Source organism: Amblyomma americanum, chromosome 1, assembly GCF_052857255.1.
Source record: "Amblyomma americanum isolate KBUSLIRL-KWMA chromosome 1, ASM5285725v1, whole genome shotgun sequence".
NCBI classification, from domain to species: Eukaryota; Metazoa; Arthropoda; class Arachnida; order Ixodida; family Ixodidae; genus Amblyomma; species Amblyomma americanum.
The window spans coordinates 235,067,716-235,089,770 of NC_135497.1; the positions used below are offsets into that span (position 1 = coordinate 235,067,716).

The following is a 22,055-nucleotide window of genomic DNA, read 5'->3' on the forward strand; positions in this document are numbered from 1 at the left end:
TTACGAATAATTTTGAATAACTGGCGTGAAGTTCGAATTAATCACGCCGTAGTTTTCTTCGACGGCTGTTCCAAAAAAGTTCAGGGGGGCACTTCGTTGTCCTAAAGTGCGGTGAGGCGAAAGCCTTTAGCGCGGTGTTGCTGCTTGGGTTATTGATGTGTGGTTAAGACGTTAAGTGCACAATTGTTTGTGAATCTTAAATGCTGGAGACACTGGAGGGCATTTGGGAGGCATCCGTCCGATTCAACGCCTTTAAACACTCTCCAGCGTCCTAGACAAGGAGGACTACATATGCGTTGGCAGGAAGTAGCGTAGTCGTTAGCGCACTAAGCTGCAGAACGGAAGGATGGTGTTTCAAATCCCATCGTGCACAAATATTTTTTTTTCTTATCGAGTTGAAGAGTGTAACGGACGGACGGACACCGCGAGTATGAGCCATTAAATGCTTTCGCCTTAAAACAGGGCCCACTCTGACGCCGCACAGGATGCCATCGCGACCGGACTGTGCGGGACGCAGATAAGTCTCAGCTCCGCGACGCGATTCATTCGAGTCGCTGCGTTAATGATGCTAGTAAATGGACTTCAAGATTGGGACGACGGGGCAAGCCTGAGGCAGATTCACTAATGCCTTCTTTACTGCCCAATCTCGAAGGCCAAGACTCATGCACTCTAAACACGAACATGCCTATATAGGAGTAAAAAGGAAGTAAGCTGTCCTTTAGCCCACCACCTTTTATAAAAGAGATTGCGCTATAGGAGTTTTACTCCCTTTTCACTCCTTTCCGTTTAGAGTATACACAGTTCTCGTCACCTCCCACCTACTGTGATATGAGGCCAGATTATTCCTTATTGTCATCAGTAGCAAAAGGCAATTTTCCTGTACATATAACCCGACAGTAACAGATATAATATATTGAATTCGAGTTCCGTAACCCCTAAATGCGATAAGTTTTGCATTTTTGGAGAGCTATAATTATAACTCTATAAGCTATAGCGCCGATACCGTAGCGCCGCCGCTAGCACTTCGCTGTTTCGAACGATTGTTTTACACGAATATTCGCAGAAGTAGTTGAAGTTACTCAAATTTTCGATTCCTATTCGATTCGGTTTTATCGCTTTTCTGTTCGAACTCGATTCGGTTCTCAGCAGCGCCATTTGTATTCGACTATCGGCAGCAAAGCTAAACTATCCGTATTCGATTCGGTTTCAGAAAGTGATATTCGCCCATCACTGCCAAGTTGGTATGAATAGCAACACAGCGAAAATTAACAATCTCGCTAAAGCTAAAATTCGTGGACTTAAGCCACAGTTGTCCCGACAGGCTAGTAAGCAAAGATAAAGTTACAAGTCTAGTCAAAAAGCTTACTGAGGGAAAAGTCTAGCAGGGGCGTTGAAAAGAAATGCGAACAGAGCGGAGCCTATGCGCTCTGCTGTTGGTGTTTTTTTTCTTCACGCTTTTACTTCGGTGGTAGCAAAAACACCCTGGAGTCGTCCATGATGCATTCTAGGACGGCTATAGCGTCCTTTTTTTAGCACCCAGGTAAGAGCGCGATGTAAAAAAGTTCGAACAGCGGAGCGCGTAGGCGGCGTGTTGTTCGTATTTCTTCTCATTGCGGCTGTACATCAAAACTCGCGTTTATGGCAGCATATATTGAGCAAGAAGTATATTGTAGAAAGATGCCCAGGCGAAAAATAAAAGTGTGCAACTGATTTTCTGATAGTTGTTACGTTACTGCTTCCTTTCGGATGCGTTGCAGTAAGTGCCCTGTTCGATGAACCAAATAACCGGAATAGCAGGCAAACAAATCCTGGCCGTCAGTGGAAACAAAGTTTCAAGTGATAGCTTCTAGCGGTCAGTATGTGGCAGTGCATCATCTGGCGTCTCCCTTGTTTTTACTGAAAGTTTATTTGCCTGAACAGTGAATGCTTTCGCTAGCTGTGTGTGCGAGATTTCTTGGAAGAAACCTGGAAACTCAAGCATAAAGCATTTATACTCAAACTGAACACCGGCAGATAATGTAGCTGTTCAGTCGCATCCAGTTTCAGTGTGTGCTTGTAAAAATCAGGTAGTGAATTTCACCAGGACTATTCTCACACTCAGTCATGATAAGAGTGCAACGGTAGCATCGCTAAGCTTACATAAAGAGAAGGCTCTAGAGCAGCGTAAAGCTTAATCGTGGGCTGTATTAGTCTCTAAAGGCTGATCTCTGTTGGCATATTACTTAACAAAAATTGTGGGGTCATGATACGACTAGATGAAAACGCTTATGAACGCGCCACGACGCCACGACATCGTGTGTCGCTCGCCAGCCTGCAAGCAAGCTAGTGACATGATAAAGTGTTTACGTGTTCGAGCGTGGTAGCATGTTGCTGCGCGGAGTGCGTAAACTAGCACAGAAAGAACAAATCCTGCAGTCCTCTGGTCCTCTGAAGCCCTCTGAGGCACTCTGAGGTCCAGTGGCCCCCATCACATCATGCTGCGCTCGACAAATTACCAGCCATGATAATTCAAACTATTTCACTTGTTTACTGGAGCCGTTGTTTCGTCGCATTAGGGCCACTCCTGAAAACTATACCAGTGAGAAACTGAACAATTCAATATCGGACAAAAACGAAGACATGAGGCTTTCAGTGGCGTTGCACGCTCAAATGCTTCCAAGACTTATGCAGGGCTGTCCAATGAGATGACTACATCTTTACTGGCTGTGCAAGGAACTTACCCACTTCTAGAAAAAAAGCGTCTCACCTTTCCTGGTCAGTGAATGGCCTTTCGTTAGGAACGAAACCGAGAAAAGGTCACTGTTTGTCGGTGCTGGCGTCTTGTAATTACGTAGGCTTGTCAAAATAAAGAATCTCTTCCAAGAAGGGCGGCGCTCGTTTCATGAGTTTTGATGGACAATTTGCCAGCATGCAGGAGTGATTTTCAGATCGCAAAATAAAAGCCAGACAACCCCATGCCTACGGGGGCGAGTTGAAAAAGAAATCGGCAGCGCGTACAGTGTATGTGCCTTTCGAAATGTGCCATCGCCTTGTGATTGTATATATTCTTACTCCCAAATTGTTCTCTCCCTTCTGCCCGTGTCGTCACCCGTCATAACCGTTCTTTCCCGTAGAGAAGAGTGGGAGGCCGATCCCTGTGCCACTAGTTGCTCTCCCTCTCTCTCGAATACGCGTGAATACGTTGAGGTTAAAACTTTGGAGAGAGAACGCATTTTCATGAAATTATAAACATCCGTTTCGCGGCCACTGGGCGGCTGCTCCCACTGAATGGGGCATGGCGCTCACCTGACGATGAAGACCTCGAGTCTCTTGGCGGGCTGCGCGAGCAGGGAGTTGATGCGCGCCTCGGTCAGGTCCTGGACGTTGTGCTTGCCCACCTGTATTATGAGGTCGCCCTCGTGCATCCCCTGCAGCGCCGCCGGGCCTCCGTCCACCACCTGGACAAGAGCGCGGCAGCGCACAGCTCGAGAGCACTGCGCAGATTTCCTCTCCTTGTTAACATAAACGGGCAGGGAAGAAAGATTCCTGGTGGCGAGAGGGGGGGGGGGGGGGTATTTGGACATGCTTTTTTGAAGTTCACGTTAAGCCGCAGAAGACGCCGCGGTTCAGGGAACAAACACACAATTTTTTTCACTTTTCCCGGGTGTGCATGACACCAGAGCCGCAGAGCCAACCGCACGAGAGGCCGCGTAGTTCTGAGAATGTATACTGCTCATGCACTTTGCCCCGTCGCGGTGACTTAGCGGCTGTGGCGTTCAGCATGCTGTGACCAAGGTCTGGAATCTAATTTCGGCCGCAGCGGCTGCCTTTCGATGGAAGCGAAATGCAAATACGCCTTTTGCTGTTCGATGTCAGTGCGCGTATAGAGTACCACAGATGGTCCAGATCAGTCCGGAGCCCTCCATTACGGCTTCCCTAGTAGCCCAAGTGCAGGTTTGCAACCTTAAATGGACAATGAGGACAACTACATATAATTTCTGTTCTCAGTAAAAATCGATTCTATGGCCCTTACTGGGCATGTTGTTGTTTGTCTGGCAGCAAAATACGCGTTCATTGCTGGGAAGATTGCATTTCAACATTTCCCGCCACTCGATTCAAACTCATGACGTCTACACCGAAAAGGACTCTGTGATTACAGTTTTGAATCGCAGTTTAACTTGACCTCTGGGATCCGTAAAAGAGATGTCGACGCACCGCAGTTTACTTGCGAAATTGGCCGGTGAGGGCGGCACCTTAATTTCGCCTTTGGGCTGTTCTGGCTCATAAACGCTCCGTTTTAAAAGACCGTAGAGTATCTGTAATTAGAATGAGGTTAATAATCAATACAGCCTCACTTCAATTTCTCTTCAGTGTCCCTTCAAACCCCACACACCTCCCATACACTTTGGTGGTGGACTGAAAACTTTTCCTGTATTTTCGTTACTTTCAAGTCTGCTTGCATACGCAACATAATGAATAAACAGCGCTAAAGACGAGGACGAAGAACGAACAGGACGAGCGCTGACTCATAACTAACGTTTATTGAGGAAAACACAGAATATATCCAAGCCATGCCACACCAAAACCGCACAATCATCAAACACCAAACTACCATGTCATAACAACCCCGTGTACATATGCCCTGTTCAAGAAATCTAACCTCGTTATCTGTTAAAGCAATGGAAGGTTCAATGACACAATCTTCGCCTACTCGCATGATATGTCTGGCCTCAGTGATTTCCCGATTGATCTTCGCCGGATGGGCATCCAAAATAACTGTCTGTGAAAGAAAAGGATGGCACCCTTTACACATCTTATTCATTGTGCCATCGTACCAACTAGCCCAGATTCTTCTTCTATTGTACGCAGCATATAAGGCTGTGCACTGCTTGGTTGCTGCGGGTGGTACCAGAACACTATCATAGGCGCTGCTTTCAAGCCCACTGCCAAGCATGCAATTCTGTTGAACGGCGCAGCAATGTCCAGAGATCGAGCAAGAGCACAAACACCTGCGCCCGACTCACCAGTTGGAGCTTTTTAAGCGGGTGTATCGCTGGGAAGCGTTCTACGGACAGACGCCACGCTCTCAGGGAAGGCTTTCTGCCCCTGCTCGACCAACGGAGACGGCCACAGCGAAAGGGAAGAGAACTATCGAAGAAGTTTGTGTCCAGTCACAAGCGCTGTGAATATTCTCTTTCTTTAGCAGGGTTTGTATCTTCCGAATTCGCAAGCCATGCACGTCTGCCTTAGAGGGTTGTTTCATTTATTTATTTTTGGGAAACAAACATGACAAGACTGAATTATCGTTGACAGATCTTTACGTTCAGCATGCTAGCGCAAATCTTCGGATTAATTTTGACCACCTTTGGTTCTTCAACGCGCGCCGAAATCTTAGTATACTACCGTCTGTGTACTTCGCCTCCATCGAAATAGAGCCGCCGCAGCTGGAATTGAACCCGCGACGCAGAGTCCAGCAGCCGAACGTCATTGTTGCTTAGTCATTGCGGCGGATATGTAAGGCACAATATCAGGGCTTCGGGAAAAAAATGAATGTAAATAAAGAATTTTTGAATACATGCTCAGCAGCTTACGTACAGTGCGTCCTAAAACTTTTCGTCATGGGATAAAACGCTATGTCTGCGACGCCCAGGCAGAACGCATATCGCGCATCGTGTTTCGAAGAAAGTAAATATGCAGCCGGCCAATAAAAGAAGGGACCTTAATTAGTTGGCAAGTGATTACTTATTTGCGGACACTAAGGAACGAGTTGAGCATAACTAGTCGGAGAAATTGAAAGACAGATTACCGCAGGCACTGACCACCGGTTTCGTGACAATCGCTAAGGAGTCATTCGCGTACTTTACCTGTTCCAAGCTTATTTGCTGATTACCAGTGTTGTTAAGGAACATTAATAAGATTAATAAGACGATGCAAATAATGTTAAGGTTTGGCTGAGTTTGATACGCGATGAGATTTGGCCATCTTCGTGCACCTCTTGACAACACATTTGGTGAAATCTTCAGGTGTATAAGCTTGGTTTCCCGACCTGCACAGATCAGGAGGCCTGGGAATGTATAGAGGCTGCTGGCTGCGACGTCCCCACAAGGTGAGCGATGAATAGCTTCAGCACTTGCCGTCATGCCCTCTCACAAAAAAAAAGTTCGTTGGCCCTTAATGGGCCTCTTAGAAATTAATGCCCTTAGGCGTTGCTTTGTCTGGGATGCTTCATTTATCTTACGTCATGACGGTCCTACCACTTAACTTGAGATCTTCATGCCTTTCTGGAAATTGCGCCGCAGTGTGTATTATGTGCGGTGAAGAGAAGGGAACAGGATTATTGATCCATTCTATTCTTCTTGAACGTTAATTGAATATTACGAAACGAAGTGCATCGCCTGCGCTTTTTTCTGCTCTTCTCACTGAATTCACCTTAAAAAGAATTCCAGCTTCACATGCTGGTACTGGCTTCGCCATCATTCTCGTTAACAGCCATATTATGTTCCCAGCAGGACAAAGACCTATCAATGTCGTATTCAGTTTCGTCGGTTGTACATCGACTGCGTTCAACGCTTTGCCGTGGAATTTTGTTATCCTTACACCCAACTGTAGACTTTCATCTGCTTCTCGTCCCATCCCTCGGAACTAACTGCATTAGCCATTTTGTTCACCTCTTGCCTAGTGTACTTATAGTATCCAACGTACCTCTCCTTTTTTTTCAGTCCAGATAGAGTACGTTCCAGACAGCATTATTCTCTGCCTTATGCGGCTGTTTTATTACCCGTGAGAGTGGCGCCTATCACTTCTATTTGCAATGGTCTTGGAGGTGTTTTGAGCCACAACCACAGCCCGGTATCACCTGTCGCTACGCTAGGTCACCACAGTGCTAACATTCCCCTTGGCGATGTGTTGAGTGGTATGTTACTTTTCAATTATTCCGTAGACCTCTTAGTGTAGGCTTACTGGTTGCGATTTTGTACTACTTAGCGCAACTTTGATGGTTTGATCGCAGTTGCCTGAACAGCATGTAGATTGAGCCGGAATGCAAAGGAAAAAAAGAAACAGCGCCCATGTACTCAGATTGTAGTGCCCATTAAAAGAATTCGATTGATGAAGATTCACAACTTTTCACTACGTCATGCTTCATAGCCTAAGCGTAGCGTTAGCACACGAAAATTCACTAGGTTTCATATCGTTCCAGAGGGGTCCTCGGGGGACTTAGAAGGTTAGATAACACTTAAATAAAAACACTCTAAGATCCATTTAATATTTATTTATTTCGTTTAACCAGCAGCCGGGCTACTAAATTCTTGAAGGGGAGTAATGAGGCCTTCCGTGAACCCCGCACTCGTGCGCGCTCGGTGAGAGATGCGCCGGAGTGTGATATCTTATTGACATCCGGCTGTTGCTTCTGAAGCAGGGGAGAGGGCAGCAGTGCTGAGTCGCCGCGACGTACGCGGCATCCCCATTATACGTGTCCCCGTGCCCGCCTGTCCCAATCAGCGAAAGCAGCAGCGTTGCCGAAATGCGGCTCGCGACTGACGTGGACATCTGCGGGGACACCTGACAGAGGAGGCGAGCAGCGTCAGGAAGCCCGCGGGCCGCTGTCATTCCCGCGCGCCGGCGACACCCGAGGCTTCTTTTTTTGGTTCGCCTACAAGGCGCAGCTTGTGTCTCGCAGCCACACACAAAAAAAGAGCAATTCCCCCCCCCCCCCCTCTCACTCTCTCTTTTCACGTCGCCGTTGTTGGAAAGCGCTCTGCTGGGCTCTTTGCTCTGAGAAAGAATAACACTGCAGCTTTGTAAAACAGCGGCTTACTTTACGGCCCCCTTCGTTGGTCCGCCGCAACGTTAGAAGATATACACACGCGGCCAAACTGTGACCTGCAGGCTGTGTACTCTCTCACCGGTTAAACTAAGGCCCCTCTGTACCGGGACGTAGAGGAACCCTGTCAGTATACGGAGGCCTTATACTTTACGGCCTCAGCTTTTCTTTCCTGGTGCTTTTTTGTTTCAAAAATCCACGGCGGTTTCCTACTGTGGAAGGCAAGGTATGTAGCATTGCAGGCTTAAACATCGCTGCTTGCTGCTTTTTCCTCAGTCGGTAACCCGTCGCTATTGTGAGTAAGAAGTGGAAACTGAAATGCGAAACTAGTGTGAGCAAAAATAATACTTTGCGAAACGCGCTGGAGTTCGAATGCTTCAAATGCGTCAGTTCGATTTTGTTATTTCAAACGGCATGCTCTGGCTGCACAAGCAGCGCCGTCGTGTCTACGAGGCGTCTGCGGTTCACGTGCGAGGTATCTTGGCCACGAAATTTAGTAATTGTGAACAAAAATGACAATGAAACGAGAGGAAGACGCACTGCCCTAATGTCTGTTGTGTTTAAAGATAGGTTACAGTTGATCGTATACCTGATAGGCATCTCCTTTTGCAACAAGTTTCCGGGCTAACGCCCAGTGGGTAGAGCGTGTTCGGACGCGGATCTTGAGTTCACCGTTAATTTGTCCGCGCCAGCTAGTGAGCGGCAGCAAAATTCCTCCTCGACACCTTTAGCACCAAAACAAGCCTGTGTAAATGATCACTCCGCATCTTACGTTCACGCGCGCATTACGGCCACATTTAACTTTGTCCAGGGAACTTCAGCGACAGGTGGTACCAAAGCGTATTGTGTTGCCACTACTGTTCATGCCCAGAATTCCTCGAGCGTCCTCCATAATCATGCAGGTGGTACTGCGTTCACGACACGGCGGCACCGTTGAAACGATAGTCGCTGGCTATTTTTCGTTTCTTTCTTTGCTTCTTTTTTTTACAGCAGCGCAAAATCGTATTCACGTTTAATTACGCTACTAGCACTAAGCCTCTATTTACGTAGCATAAACCTCGAAACTTTCTTGTCACAGCTGAAGAGCAATGTTACGCAAGACAAACGGCAATGCACCTAGCGGGCGCGTGTACGGAGCTCCGAAGTTTAAGGATGCATATTTCTCTCGCGAACAAAGAAACCGCGGTCTTGTGAAGTTATTGTCGCTTTTAACCGCGATCCAACTACGCGTCGACGAGCAGCAACTGTAAGCGAATTCAGCGCCTCCCGTTGTGCAAACAATAAGGCAAGAGTAATAACGAAAGATTCCACCTCTCTTTGCGTACACGCAATGCATGTTTGCCTTCGAACCGAGATTCAGAGCCATTAACCGCTTGGAGCGAAGCCATTGGCGCCGGGGAAAAGAGAAGCAAGTATTAAGGTTCCTGCTTCCTGCCCGAGTCGGTCGCCTCGGATGAGAATAGTGAATGCCTAATTGGCGATGGCAGTGCGTGTCAGTTCTTGTGCTTAGAAGCCTCGCCTACCGCTAAGGTATGAATTCGAGTCGGGCAAAACACGAATCTCGTGCTGTCGACGTGTTTAAAAGGGTGCGAAAAATGAAAAGAAAATGACAGCCATATCCTGGACCATCGGAAAGTCGATTAAAACTCTCCAAATGAGGTACCTGAATACGATGGTGGATTCCGCATCCAGCTAATAGCTAATGGTCACATAAGTGTGACGCGAGCGCTCTTCGCCTTTGAACTGCCCGGAGTGAAAATGTTCGCGTGGCATACGCCGAGCTTGAGATCGGTCAGCACGACGTTTACGCGGTGAAGTTTTCCAAACGTAAGGGCTAATTCATTATCGTCGAAATTTTAAAAAGTCATCAGCACTACACAACATTACTGCCACGATCACCAGGGCGCGCGTCAGACAGCATGCAGTCTGCTGAAATCCTCCGACATCGAAGCTAAGCTGTTTGGCAACCTTCTTGCGCAGCAGCTCAGTGCTCGCAAGAAAACTACCGGTCGGCAACATGAAGCATTGCGACGCCATGCACACCAAGAAGTCAATCTCACGAGCCTGTCGCACTCCAGAAATAGACGCTTCGAAAGTGGCAATCTGTGGTGTTGCTTCAGGGTCTGAAATGACAATATACTGCGGGGCTGCGTTATGTTTAAACTTGAACCTCCTTTGTACACCCTAAAATTACGAGACCGGCAGCCAGTAAGAATTTCTTGGGATAAAATTGCAGTGCGTCCGTTTCGTTCATTGAAGCGAAAAGACGGCAGACAAAAGGAGCACGCATCGTTTTCCGCCGGAGCCGGAAGTGTCAGCCGTCCAAGCTTTTCTCCCAGCGCCCTACCCAGCGCGCGCGAATTCCGCACATGGAGTCGCGCTGTGCCGAGCGCCGAGTGCCTACGTGCCGCATGTCGCCCCCGCCGCCCTACCTTGTCCACCCTGGGGGGCGTAGCCAGGTCGGCGCCGCCGGAGACCCTGAATCCCCAGGGCTGGCCGGGATCCTCGCGCTTCAGGATGATGAGGAAAGGCCGCTGGAACGCCATGGTCTCGCTCGGCAATGGACGTACTGCTGCGAGTTGCTTACTCCGTTGCCTGCTCTTTTCTCGTCTTCGCTGCTGACGCGGCTAACTCTCGGGTCGGGGGAGTCGCGGCTTCTCTCAGTGCTCGGGGCGTCCTCGAGCTGAAAGATGACACTCGCGGGGCAGTGGAGTGACCACCGTGTCGCGCCGAAACGTCCGCCGTACGTGGTCGTCGGAGTTTGAGGTGCCTGCGTTTTGCTTCGTCGGTCGACGGCTCTTCGGAAAGGGTTCGAGCGCGCTTGCCACGGCGCGCGCTGGAGTTTTTCGACTTGGGCCTCGGGTTCGTCTGTCCGTTTTTAGAGGGATGACGCCCCGGCGCAGGCTCTTCCTCCCTCCCTCTTCGACTCCCCCCACCCTCCCGCGGCCACGTCGGGAGCCTGCCAAAAAGGTGTTGGCGTGTGTTTTGTGCGCCCGGTTCTTTACTTCGTTTTTGTTTTCTTTCCCCAGCTTCCCTGTACAGCCTTGGCTCGCTGATCACCGCGGTGGCGGTGCGCAAGCGCGCGCGGCCCTGCGCGCGCGTGCGGGTGCCGAGTTGTTGCCTTGGGTGCCGGCCACGCGGACGTCTTATTTGTGGAGGGCAAGCTTGGAACGCGCGCCCTATAAACAAAACGCAAGCCGCCGCGTGGGGCTGCGCGCGCGCGTATGTGTGTGTGTTCAAGGCGCTGCAGCGTTCCCTCGAGAAACATTGCTTCTTCATCTCGCAACACCACCTACCCGCTGAACTCTGTTTTCGCCCAGCGTTTTCCGTTCTCCGCAGTATTATTCAGATTCTAGCTTCCCAATTGGCCCCCTCTAGGAACCAGCTGGCCAATCAACACGCGGTATTGGCACACAGCAGCAGCTAAGCTCCAGCGTAACCCCTGCGGTGCGGGCCCATGCGTCACCCTGTCGGCTGCCCTCCAGCATGCCTACTATCCGTCACTTTTTGGCTGTTTGCAACTGGCTTCCGTTGCTTATTTTTTTGCTTCTTTTCTTTTGGAACTCTTTTCTTACTCCAAGACAACAGAAAGGAAACAGGAAGTGAGCGGAACTATTGTGTTGTATACCGGTGGTTCTGCGTTTTGTTAAAGAAGACATCTGTTCACTGTTCTGCAGCCGGTTTCCCCTTGTCAGCCCCGTGGGACAACAGACCTTTTGCGGAACGGATGACGAGAAACTATAACACGCAACCAGGATGCTTGAATCAGTCAAGTTTCGAGCAGCTCTTCGATTGAAAGTTGCAAAGAGCAGGTAATGGAGAAAAACAGTGCTATGCAGTCCTTTCAGACTTATCCGTGAAAGCAGCAAAACATACAAAGCGATGTCAGCAACCTTCTTTCTAGCGTGTACAGTTAACAGCGTAGATTCTGAAATCCTCGCTCGCCATATGGACGTTATGTTTCTCAATATTCCTTTCTGTTTTTTTTTTTGCAGCTCTAAAGACCGTGCCAATGAACTGCGAGCTCCTCCATCAAGTTTGAACCTATAGATGATGGCTGTAACTATTCTGAATACCGCAACGTGTTTGTCATGCCTTTCAGCAGCATCCTGTTAACAATAAAAATGAACGACTCCTATCCCAATGCAATGAGGAGACAGGCCGAAAGGCAGACTGCGGAAGTAGCTGTGAGCAGCAATGACGCAAATAATATTTTGGCTTCAAGGTCCGCAGCTCTCACGCTCTCTCACTCCCTGTCCTTAATTTTTTTTCTGCGGCTTTTGCAGGGTTCAACACAGGGAGCAAAGGGTCGCCGTTCTAGAATCGCAGGCGCATGCTTATGCATCAAGGCACGAAACCCAAATCTCTGACTGCAGTGTGGAATGGCCGAACACACGATCCCCTCTTTTAGACGCGCACCTCTTTATCTGCTGCGCTCAGTGAATATTGGCGTACGCCGCCTTCATAATGCTGAAATAAATTTTAATATTTGATTTTTGGCGCGCTTTAATAAATTACCGAACTGGCTAGCATTTCGCTTTTGCTTCTTTTTTCTTACTAACCTAATCGGAAAATTTAGAAACATCTAGCATGGCTTTAAATATTGTTAACAAATTTCGTTCGTAAGGAATATACGCGCCTACGCACGAGCAATAAACGATGTGTCACTGCCTAGGCAGTCAATATATTTTGCCTCACGTCTCCCCACGCCCCTCATCCCGACTTGGGCCGAGATTGCTTCACGAATGACTCACCCGTGGCCCAGGCCGAATTTGAGATGCGCCGCTTTTCTTTAATCACGTCACGAGCGGGGTGCCGGTCCCGAAATAGCCGCGGACATCGCGGGCGAGTTTACGGCCTGCACAGTGAAGTGTTCCGCAGGAAAATCAGGAGGCTGCAGCGAGCATCCTCCAACACGAGCAACTACACATGAGTCCTGGAAAAAGATCTCGGGGGTTAAAATGTGCTCGTCGCGTCAAACAACCGATTAGAGCTTGAAACCTATCGTTCCTGCTGCGTCCACTCTCGCAGGGAGCTAGGTTCCCTTTGCATTGCCCTTGTGTTCTCTCGGATGAATATTTCTTATCGCGGAGGTCTTCGTAGTTGGGCTTTGTAAATCTCTCCTTGCATCTCCTGCCAGTGCTGGATTTTATCCGCTGGGTCCCCCTATGGGTCCCCCCGCCCTCACGCTGCTAAGGACATGCGAAACAAGGAAGCCACAAAACACCTCCGGAGAGCGCATCTTTCAATGCGACTTCCTCTACTCTGCTTCCCTCAGGAACCGCGACGGTGCCAAGGAACATGCTGCAATCGGTTGTGCGTGCCGCCTCTGGTTTCCAGTGGCTATCTGGCCGACACATTCGCAACGCGGAAGCTAGCGGAGAGAGAATAGGTTTCCACGCGTGGTATTCAGCTGTCACAGATTTCGATACACGTGCTTGGTTTTGCCTCACGAACAACTGTCACCAAGGGAGCACCACGGAAAACAAACGCCGCGATGAAGGGCTCATGCTAGTGGCATTGTTCTCCTTCATGGCTTCCCGAGATGATGCAGCCGTTGCGAGTATAGAGAATGAGGGCCGGCCTAATGCTGGGCCAACGAAACGTGTACTGCGATGGAGTTGCGACTAAACTGTGGGTTCTCGTGCCGCTTACGTTGCATTCCAGCATAACGCAAAACGGTAGCTCTGTTCGGGTTGTATCCGGCAGGATGTGCTTTCAAGTCGGCTTGCGATGATGCAAAACAGGGTGCAGTAATAAGCACCTGATTGTAATGTAGAAGCCATGAATCTGGCGTAATTGCAAGAGCAAGGTGTGGTAAGCAGATAATGACTGCTGGCATGGTTTCTCGTGGACTAAGAACGTTTCTTGACTCTGAGACGGCAGGCGTGATTGCACTTAGAACAAATCGGCATGCTTAATTTACTTATGGCCGCGTTAAGTCGAGGAGACGCGTGATAGAAAAACGCGAGCGGGTCATTTCAGAATCGTTTCCGGACTGAGCCTCTGAGAATGCGAGACGGGCGAGGTGTGCGCTGATGGGAAGCACAGAGAACAAAGGACCTCTTGCTCATGCAAGGCGCGAGAGCGTGACTGCTGAGTCTTTAAGTCTGGTCGCAGCGGACGCCTTCAGCACACAAAAAAAAAACACTGCGCTGCAATAAACCACAGTTCCTCCCTCTTAAATGAGCAGCTGCAGTGCTATAGCCCTACGGCGGCATGTAGTGCACAAGTGGTCTTCGTATTCTCTATTTATATCTGCTGTTGTACGGAGTGGTCACCACAGCTGCACAGTTCAACTTTTGGGCTCTGCGCCAGGGACCCTATGGTGCTCCCATGTGGCGTCTTGAGCGCTGGAATTCAGGTCGCTTTCAAGAGTAGCGCGTAGAAGCTGATCTTGGTGTCGGTGACATAGCGCGGTGCCTTCCGTCATTTGCACTTCACTGTGTATGAAACACGACTACTCAGTTTAACCAGGCTTCCTTAACCCACTCCAGTGCAGTTCTCAACCAAAATAGAGTCTCCTACTGAGAGGTCACGGTCAGGGGAACCGCGCTGACAGGAAGGCACCAACTGCATATGATGAACCCGCTCCTGCCCAAACTAACGCGGTATGAAGATAATCCCTTCAGGCTTAACCTACTCGGATTAAACTGCTCTAACACGGTTTATTACTGCAGAGGCATTTCTAGGCTATGTCGTCACCGGTAGTGCACGCAAAAAGTGCCCGAAGAATGTGTCCGCAAAACGTGGAAGCAAGAGTGGTGTAGTGAAGTATATAAAATTAGTATATCGAGTCAGTCATAAGTCATTGGTCATTATCATTAGTCATAAATAACGATCCTACTTAACTATCATAATTAAAAACACTAACAATTGAGGAAATTAATGGGATAATTAGTGAGATCATGTGATGCCATATGGGTGTGACGCCATCCCATACGTCTGATGACGACATGCCTACAACCAATTAGAGCAAAACAAAAAAGGAGCCCTGAATGTCGGTGTCTGAGAAGTAGGATGATATGCAGGTTTTCAAATGGTTCTGGAACATTCCATATGACGTCATATGGACAAGAGGTACCAAACTTGACCACGAGCCACCAACGTCGCGGCAAACACTAATGCTCTCTCATTTCTCCAATGCAGTCTCTGCAGTGCTCTCTGTTTTTTTGGCAAGAACGCTGCAACGAATAAATGACCTTAGCCAGCCAAAGGATTCTTCTACACTGCACCATCATGTATGTTGCGGACTAAGTGACCGTCACCCCAGAAAATATTTGCTCGTCCGTTTTTGCCGAAATGAATGCAATATAACCTTCATAACGCGCTAGATAGTACGAGGCGGATGCTAAGTACTCCGCCTGTATACATGTTAAGTCCGCGTTGACTTAGCTCTTCCATGAACTGGAAAAAATGCCTGCTGAATACCTGAACAAAGACGACAGATTCAGAGCCATATCTGCATTTTCACAAGAACAATAAAGTATTATAAATATTAGATTTTATTCGACTAACAGGAAACATTCCCTGTGAAAATCAGTCCCAGTGTCGTGTTTCAGTGGCGTTTCATGAATTTTGAGTCGCTGCCAAACCATTCCCGAAATTTTGTTGCCCGCAGTACTACTGCCACCATCGCCACATGACGAGGACACCTTCTTCAAACGTATCCTCGCTTACATTCGTACATTCGCGGCAACAGCGTTAGTGCGCTGCAGCACGAAAGCATTTTTAAAGAGGCTTTCATTCAGTGATCCCAAAATATTTAGTATCATTTGCTTCTGCGCGCAACTTGGCGTTTAGGTTCATTGGTATATATTTGATCCCTTGATTACAACTCATACAGAAAGGCGACGAGGGCGAAGAGAGAGAAGAGCACATAGGAAGTGCTGTGTGCAAATTAAAATTTATTCGGAGAGTCCTAATAAGGATGTCTTATCTCGCCGAATTCCATAAAATACCGAACAGCGAATACAACAGCGCGGAAATTATTTTAACCATAAGTCAGTAAAATTTGATTCAGCAGACGTCAAGCCTTCAAAAATGGGGAGGCACGGCACATGCGGTCGCCACACTGCACAACTTCGCGATTGTATCACGGACCTTACTCCCGACCACGAGCGGTGATCTTTGGTATAAAGACTACCGCGGTATACGCTGTCTTCAAAAGTGTCTTCAGCTAGGAGTTCAGGGATGACGTCTCATAGGGCTGCTGGTTCCGGACCCCACGAATGATGTGTGGCTTGACACTCTTTTTGAAGACCAAAGAGGCCAGCATGCCCACCGCCGTCTTGACGGCCACGAACACGAGGCTGCCCCCACAGGCCAGGACGTCCAGACGCTTCAGATGCTCCTCGAAAAGCGTCGAATAAAACGGTGGCATCTCGGAGTCGGCTCCGCCTGGGTAGCCCGGTGCAAGCATCAAGTAGATGTCCCTAAGCTTCCGCGGAAGGATAAGGATGAACTCCTGAGGGGGTGCTGCCAACACCTTTCAGCGTCGACAGCCTCGTAGCGGCAATCCCGGGTGTCGTATCTGGCACAGCAGGCTTGAACAGGCGGCCACATCCACCTGCGGGCTATATTTGTCCGGCCCCAAGAAGCACTGGTTCTCAGGCGATGCCTTTAGGCTTTCCACGAAGTTCTTCACCTTGGACGGGGTCGCCGCGATCATAAGCAATTCCTGGGATGGATGTGGACGCTGGCTCTCGCTGGGAGCCCCGGGTCGAAATCACCTATCACCACTTGAAGCACCGGTTGCATGAATGCAGTCGACGCACCGGAACGAGTCTGGGCGTTAACGGTGACGTCATTTCTGCCCTCGAATGTCAGTAATTGAGAGCGTACGAAACCCTGGGCCACTCAGTCGCATCGGTGAGGGTTCGTACTTGCCACCACTGAAGGCGTTCCAGAAACGTCCATGTCAGCAGGTAGCGATGACAATAGTACTGTTGGCAAATAATGTGTAGTTATGTTGAATTCCTTCAGAATGATTGACATGCGAAAAATATTCAGGAGCGTTAAATGCGAACGTTTTTTTTTCTTTATCCTTTTGCTGGTCAACCCTAATTAAATTTTTTATCAGAGACATAGCCCGTTAAATGTCAGCATTCGCGGCGGTTCTGCGAACTTCGTCTTCTTTCACTTTGCCCCCATATCCGTCACTTTTTTATATTTTGCGAGTGTGAGTTTTTGAGTAAGCTTACTTTCGCTCTCAAAGATTCGGCTTATCGAGGACCGGAAGAGCCCTCTAGGTGTTCATCCTCACCCCACGATAATGGCTCATTGAACCAAGATTTCTGCGCTTCAGTCCTTGTTTTCAGAGTTCAGTAATCTGACTGATATCCCCTGTACCAGTGACCAAGCCATCGCTGTTGCCATCCATTCGCATTTCACTGCAATACACACATTCAGTGTCATTCTGGTTAATTTTGCAGAATCCACCTTTCGAACGTAGTATTCTGAGCTTGATACCTTGACGTCCCTGTTATTGAACCAGATTACTACCGGTTACCTGCGCCATGAAACCCACTCTCGCTTGCTGTTATTGCCTAGTTGCTCAAGCTTCTCAGTAAAAAATTGGAGAGGTGTCTCTATGACGACTTTTTTTCGCTGCTTCAAATGAAGCTCGCACGAACACCTGCGCGAGGAAGCCTGAAAGCAGGAACAATAAACCCATCGCTTTCACTTCTACGCCTTGAGAGAAACCTGCTGACACATTGTCTTTTTTACCGAATTAGCAGCATAGTCCTCTATCGGCGAAAAAGCCGCTTTGTCTCTGTTTGCGCGCGTGCCCGTGTGTGTGTGTGTGTGTGTGTGTGTGTGTGTGTGTGTGTGTGTGTGTGTGTGTGTGTGTGTGTGTGTGTGTGTGTGTGTGTGTGTGTGTGTGTGTGTGTGTGTGTGTGTGTGTGTGTGTGTGTGTGTGTGTGTGTGTGTGTGTGTGTGTGTGTGTGTGTGTGTGTGTGTGTGTGTGTGTGTGTGTGTGTGTGTGTGTGTGTGTGTGTGTGTGTGTGTGTGTGTGTGTGTGTGTGTGTGTGTGCGTGTGCGTGTGCGTGTGCGTGCGTGTGCGCGTGCGTGTGCGCGTGTGTGTGGTTGCTTGTGTGCTTGCGTGCGTGTACACACACACACACACACAGACACACACACACACGCACGCACGCACGCACACACACACACACACACACACACACACACACACGCGCGCGCGCGCGCTGTTGGCTCGGTTTTGGTGACTGTTGCCTTTCTTGTGTTCTGTCTCCTTGCTAGTGCTTTACACGCAGATGTGAAACTTGGGCTCCAAAGCTTCAGTTGCGGCTCAGAGCACCAAGGTCAGACTCTCAGACAGGACGGCTATTGCACAGGGATCGAAAGTAGGTACACAAAATAACTTTTTCAGTCCTTGCATTTTCGTTGCTGTAATAGGACAGAAGAACGCACACCATCTATCCTAGTTCACGTCTGTGGTCGCCATTTCGGCCTTGCACACAACTGTAAATAAGACAGTCCCTGGGTCGAAGCGGCGTCAACATTGAAAGTATCTGTTCGGCCAGCAAGTAATTAACTATCCCTTCAGCTCCGAAATCATGCCAAATTGCATATACCCCACGTATTGTGTGACGTCCTGGGTAGCGAAAATTTCCTCTGGGAAACAGAATAGAAGAGGAGCCGTCTTTATTGTCGGGCTTGTCCTCAAAGCTAGGCGAGAGAAATAAGGCATTTAGATCGAAGATATGAAAATTGGAAAAAAAAGCACACTCCAACATACGTTCTGATGCAACAAAACTGCGTCAGCATATTGTATTACATTTCGCTTGTACCTTCCCATTTGGTCTTACAATTGGACGAGACGGCCAATCTGGGCTTGTTGGTGGTAACACACCTCATACGACGTATATCCCATCGTCGTGGCGGTCTCAATCAGACGGGCACACTGCGCATCGTGCAAGCATTTGTCGTCAGCCGCCTCGCGTACCACAAGAACTCCGATCACATGGTCTCCTCTGATCGGCAATCAAAACGGCGGCGGGACTTCCCCCACACGCCGGAACGCAACGTCTGCCCCAGCTAGGTACCCACAATTCAATCCAAGAACTGGCAGTATCCGCAGTAAGCCGGATAGCTTGTCCGGCTGCGAAACACGCGCACGTGCCAAACCGCACATGTACGCATTAGCTCATACCCCTACAGCGTGAAATGGCGTAACCGCGTTGCGAAAACGACAACGCTGGAGAACTTTCCACGCTGGAGAACTTTCCATACACGCAGCACTGAAAAGCGGAAAATTCAGACCCTGTTCTATCTTAAACCCGTAGCGATGAGTATATTAGAGAATGAACATTCTTTAAAAGCAGTATTTTTGTCAGCCGAAAGGGATCCACATTTTTTTTTAGTTTCATAGACACCCATTGCTTCAATTTTGAATAGTATTGGAGCAAACATTGGTGAGACATCGAGATTCTACTGCTCTTACATGTGCCGAAGTCCACATAGAAAATAAGCCGTAGGGGAAAAAACCAGTCCGTTATCTGGCGAATTCTAATACCAAAAACTTCCGTTGAAGCACCATAGCCCCTAAGGTTTATCATCGCTCGTTATAAGCTCTGCCGAATTCCTCGAAACGTGTAAAAAGTCCGGAAACTATTAGGCAGACAGAAAAATCATGAGGGAAATGCATAGAAAAATTTCTATGGTAAAAAGGATGTTTATTGAGAGATGACTGTTGTACGGGCACACTTTCACCGAACTCCTGAAAGCACCAAACAACCAATACAAGAGCGGGAACTTTGATATTATAATCCGAAATTAGCTGTTGTTTGGTTAATGAGACATATGGTTTTCCAAGCGCCCACGCGCAGGGCATAGTGCACACCTTCGGCAGCATATCCCGGACCTCACACTTGACCAGGAACGGAGATCTTTTCTGCAACGAACTGGACCACATCCACAATCTCTGAAGACGTTTCCAGCTGGGGATCCAGTGGCGACGCTTCATGTGGCTGCTGGTGCTCTTCAGTCTGACGCCCCTTCAACGGAGGGGCGCCAGCATTCCTACGGCTGGCTGATCATCATGGCCACTAATGTGTCACCGTCCCCCCAGGGCAGCGTGGTCAGGCGCTTCAGGCAGTTCTCCAACTCCGCCACACCCAATGGAAGCAGCACACGTCGCAGCTGGCTACACTTAGGATGCCTGGCGAAATTACCAAGAAGTTGTCTTCCCGCAGCAGCGTAGCGATCAGGCCCCGGATGGTTGCAGAGACGGTTGCAGACATCACGGACGGTTGCAGACATCACACGCTTGAATCGGATACCATGCCCAGCAGTAGTTCCTCTTTTTCCAGACCAAAGAAACGTGTTTTCTCAGACGCTATCTAGGCGCCATCCACAGAGTTTTTCAGCTGGGATGGAGTCGCCATAAGCATGTGCAATTCTTGAGATAGCTGTGGACGATAGCTCCTGCGGAGACCCTTGGAGCACTGTCTCTCACCAGCACCAGCAGCATCAAGGACACGAGCGCTTTCGACGCTCCGGAACCATGCAGTGTGAGTGTTTTTGATGATGTCCCTGGCGTCCACCTCACCCGCACACCTACACCCACGTACTGCTGCAGCAAGTCCTACAGGCTGAAAAGTCATGAAAATAGTCTCTGCGAAAGCCTACGTCACTAAGTCACTCCGGAGAGCGGACGTAATTGCCAGTAATGAAGCTGGGAGAGATCTAAAAGTGTCCACGTCAACTGGCAGCGATGACTACCGCTCTGACGGCAAAAATATTCGGATACTGTTGTATATGTGGTTTCGGTTTCGGTTTGGGGATCACCTGCCGCCAGAGGCACCAGTGTCGCTATGTATATATATATGACTGTATGTGGAAATAAACCGGGATGGTTTTGGTTGCTAGCAGTTCATGTACTTGAGCGGCACCCGCCGCTACAACATTGGCGACGAGGACGGGATAATTTCGGGGGGCGTGACTTTCGCCGCTTGCTTTCAGGCGCCATGAGCATTTCTGGACTCGCGCCGCCGCCCCCGTTCCTGCCTGTGCCTGGTCGACCTGCTGTTGCGTGGCCGGAATGGTTCCGCATCTTCGAGAACTACGTGCTTGCTTCGGGGGCCTCTGACTGCCCGCCGGATTGTCGCAAAGCACTACTTCTTCACAGCCTCGGCATAGAAGGTCAGCGCATATTTTACACATTACCACTTCCATCGTTGGACAACGTCAAGCTCGGTGAGCAAACTGCTACTGAGAAAACGTCGGAAGATAGCAAGGGCACAGGCGACACAAGGCCTGAAGTATCGTCGTACGATATCGCAGTCGCCGCTCTGCATGCTCATTTTTCGGCAACAAGCAATGTTGTTGCCGAACGGCATCGTTTCAGTAGGCGAGTTCAGCAAGCTGGTGAATCAGTGAATGAGTACATCACTGCATTGCGGGAGCTTTCTGCTACATGCTCTTTTCCTGCCGAAGAAGATTCGCTGCGTGACCAGTTCGTTGCTGGTATTTCGTCTCGGAGCTTGCGCGAGCGTCTTCTGCTTGAAGGATCGTCTCTCTCGTTCGCTAAAACAGTACTACTGGCAAGGCAGTTTGAGCTGGCGTACAATGATCTGCAAGAATTTCCTTCTGTAGATGTTGGACGCATAAATACTCGTGGAAATACGCCTACGCGTACACCAGAATCCGACGAGAGCTCGAAGTGGTCGCACAACCGCCAGTATCGTTGTTATCGCTGCGGTTCATCCCGGCACAATGCAGCATCAGTTCGCTGTCCAGCCAAAAGCAAGCGTTGTCACCACTGCGGTGTCATGGGTCACTTCCGCTCAGTTTGCCAGAAACGAGGCTCCGCTCCGGTGCGTGAGGTAGACAGCCAAGACTCTCCTAGCGAGGAAGTTTTGAGCATTCTAGCTGTGACGACGGCCGCTCGCTCCGCTGTTTACGTCACAGTTTCGATTGACCGTGCGGACATAACTTTTCTTGTAGATTCTGGGTCGTCAGTTTCCATTGTTGCACACGATCTTTTTAAGCAGTATTTTGAAGGCAAAGTACTTTTGGCCCCGACTGTTCGGTTACTGGACTATTCAAAACAGCCAATTCCGGTTCGTGGCTGTTTCTTCGCTGACGTTGCGTACAAAGCTAGCACAACAAGCCTTCTTTTCTACGTCGTAGAACAAGGCACCTCACTCTTGGGTATCGATGCCATCAAGGCCCTCGGTCTACAGATTAATGGGTCATCTCTGCAATGCCTTGAAACGACGCTAACTTC

General features: G+C 49.1%; 1 protein-coding gene across 4 annotated transcripts in view; it reads right to left on the reverse strand.

The window, feature by feature from the left end:
* Window positions 1-10,779, reverse strand: part of LOC144114786 (uncharacterized) — a 64,906-nt gene extending 54,127 nt beyond the window's left edge. Inside the window, exons 1-2 of one of the 4 annotated variants that reach the window (XR_013311127.1) lie at window positions 10,234-10,779; window positions 3,286-3,437 (exon numbers count right to left, since the gene is read on the reverse strand). Coding sequence is in view for 2 of the 4 variants with exons in the window: in XM_077648739.1 (XP_077504865.1) it covers window positions 3,286-3,437; window positions 10,234-10,347 (266 nt within the window). In the remaining 2 variants the exon portion in view is untranslated. The remainder of the gene's footprint in view (window positions 1-3,285; window positions 3,438-10,233) is intronic. The other 3 variants (XR_013311128.1, XM_077648739.1, XM_077648740.1) reach the window with 3 other exon arrangements.
* Between the last annotated feature and the right edge of the window lie 11,276 nt (window positions 10,780-22,055).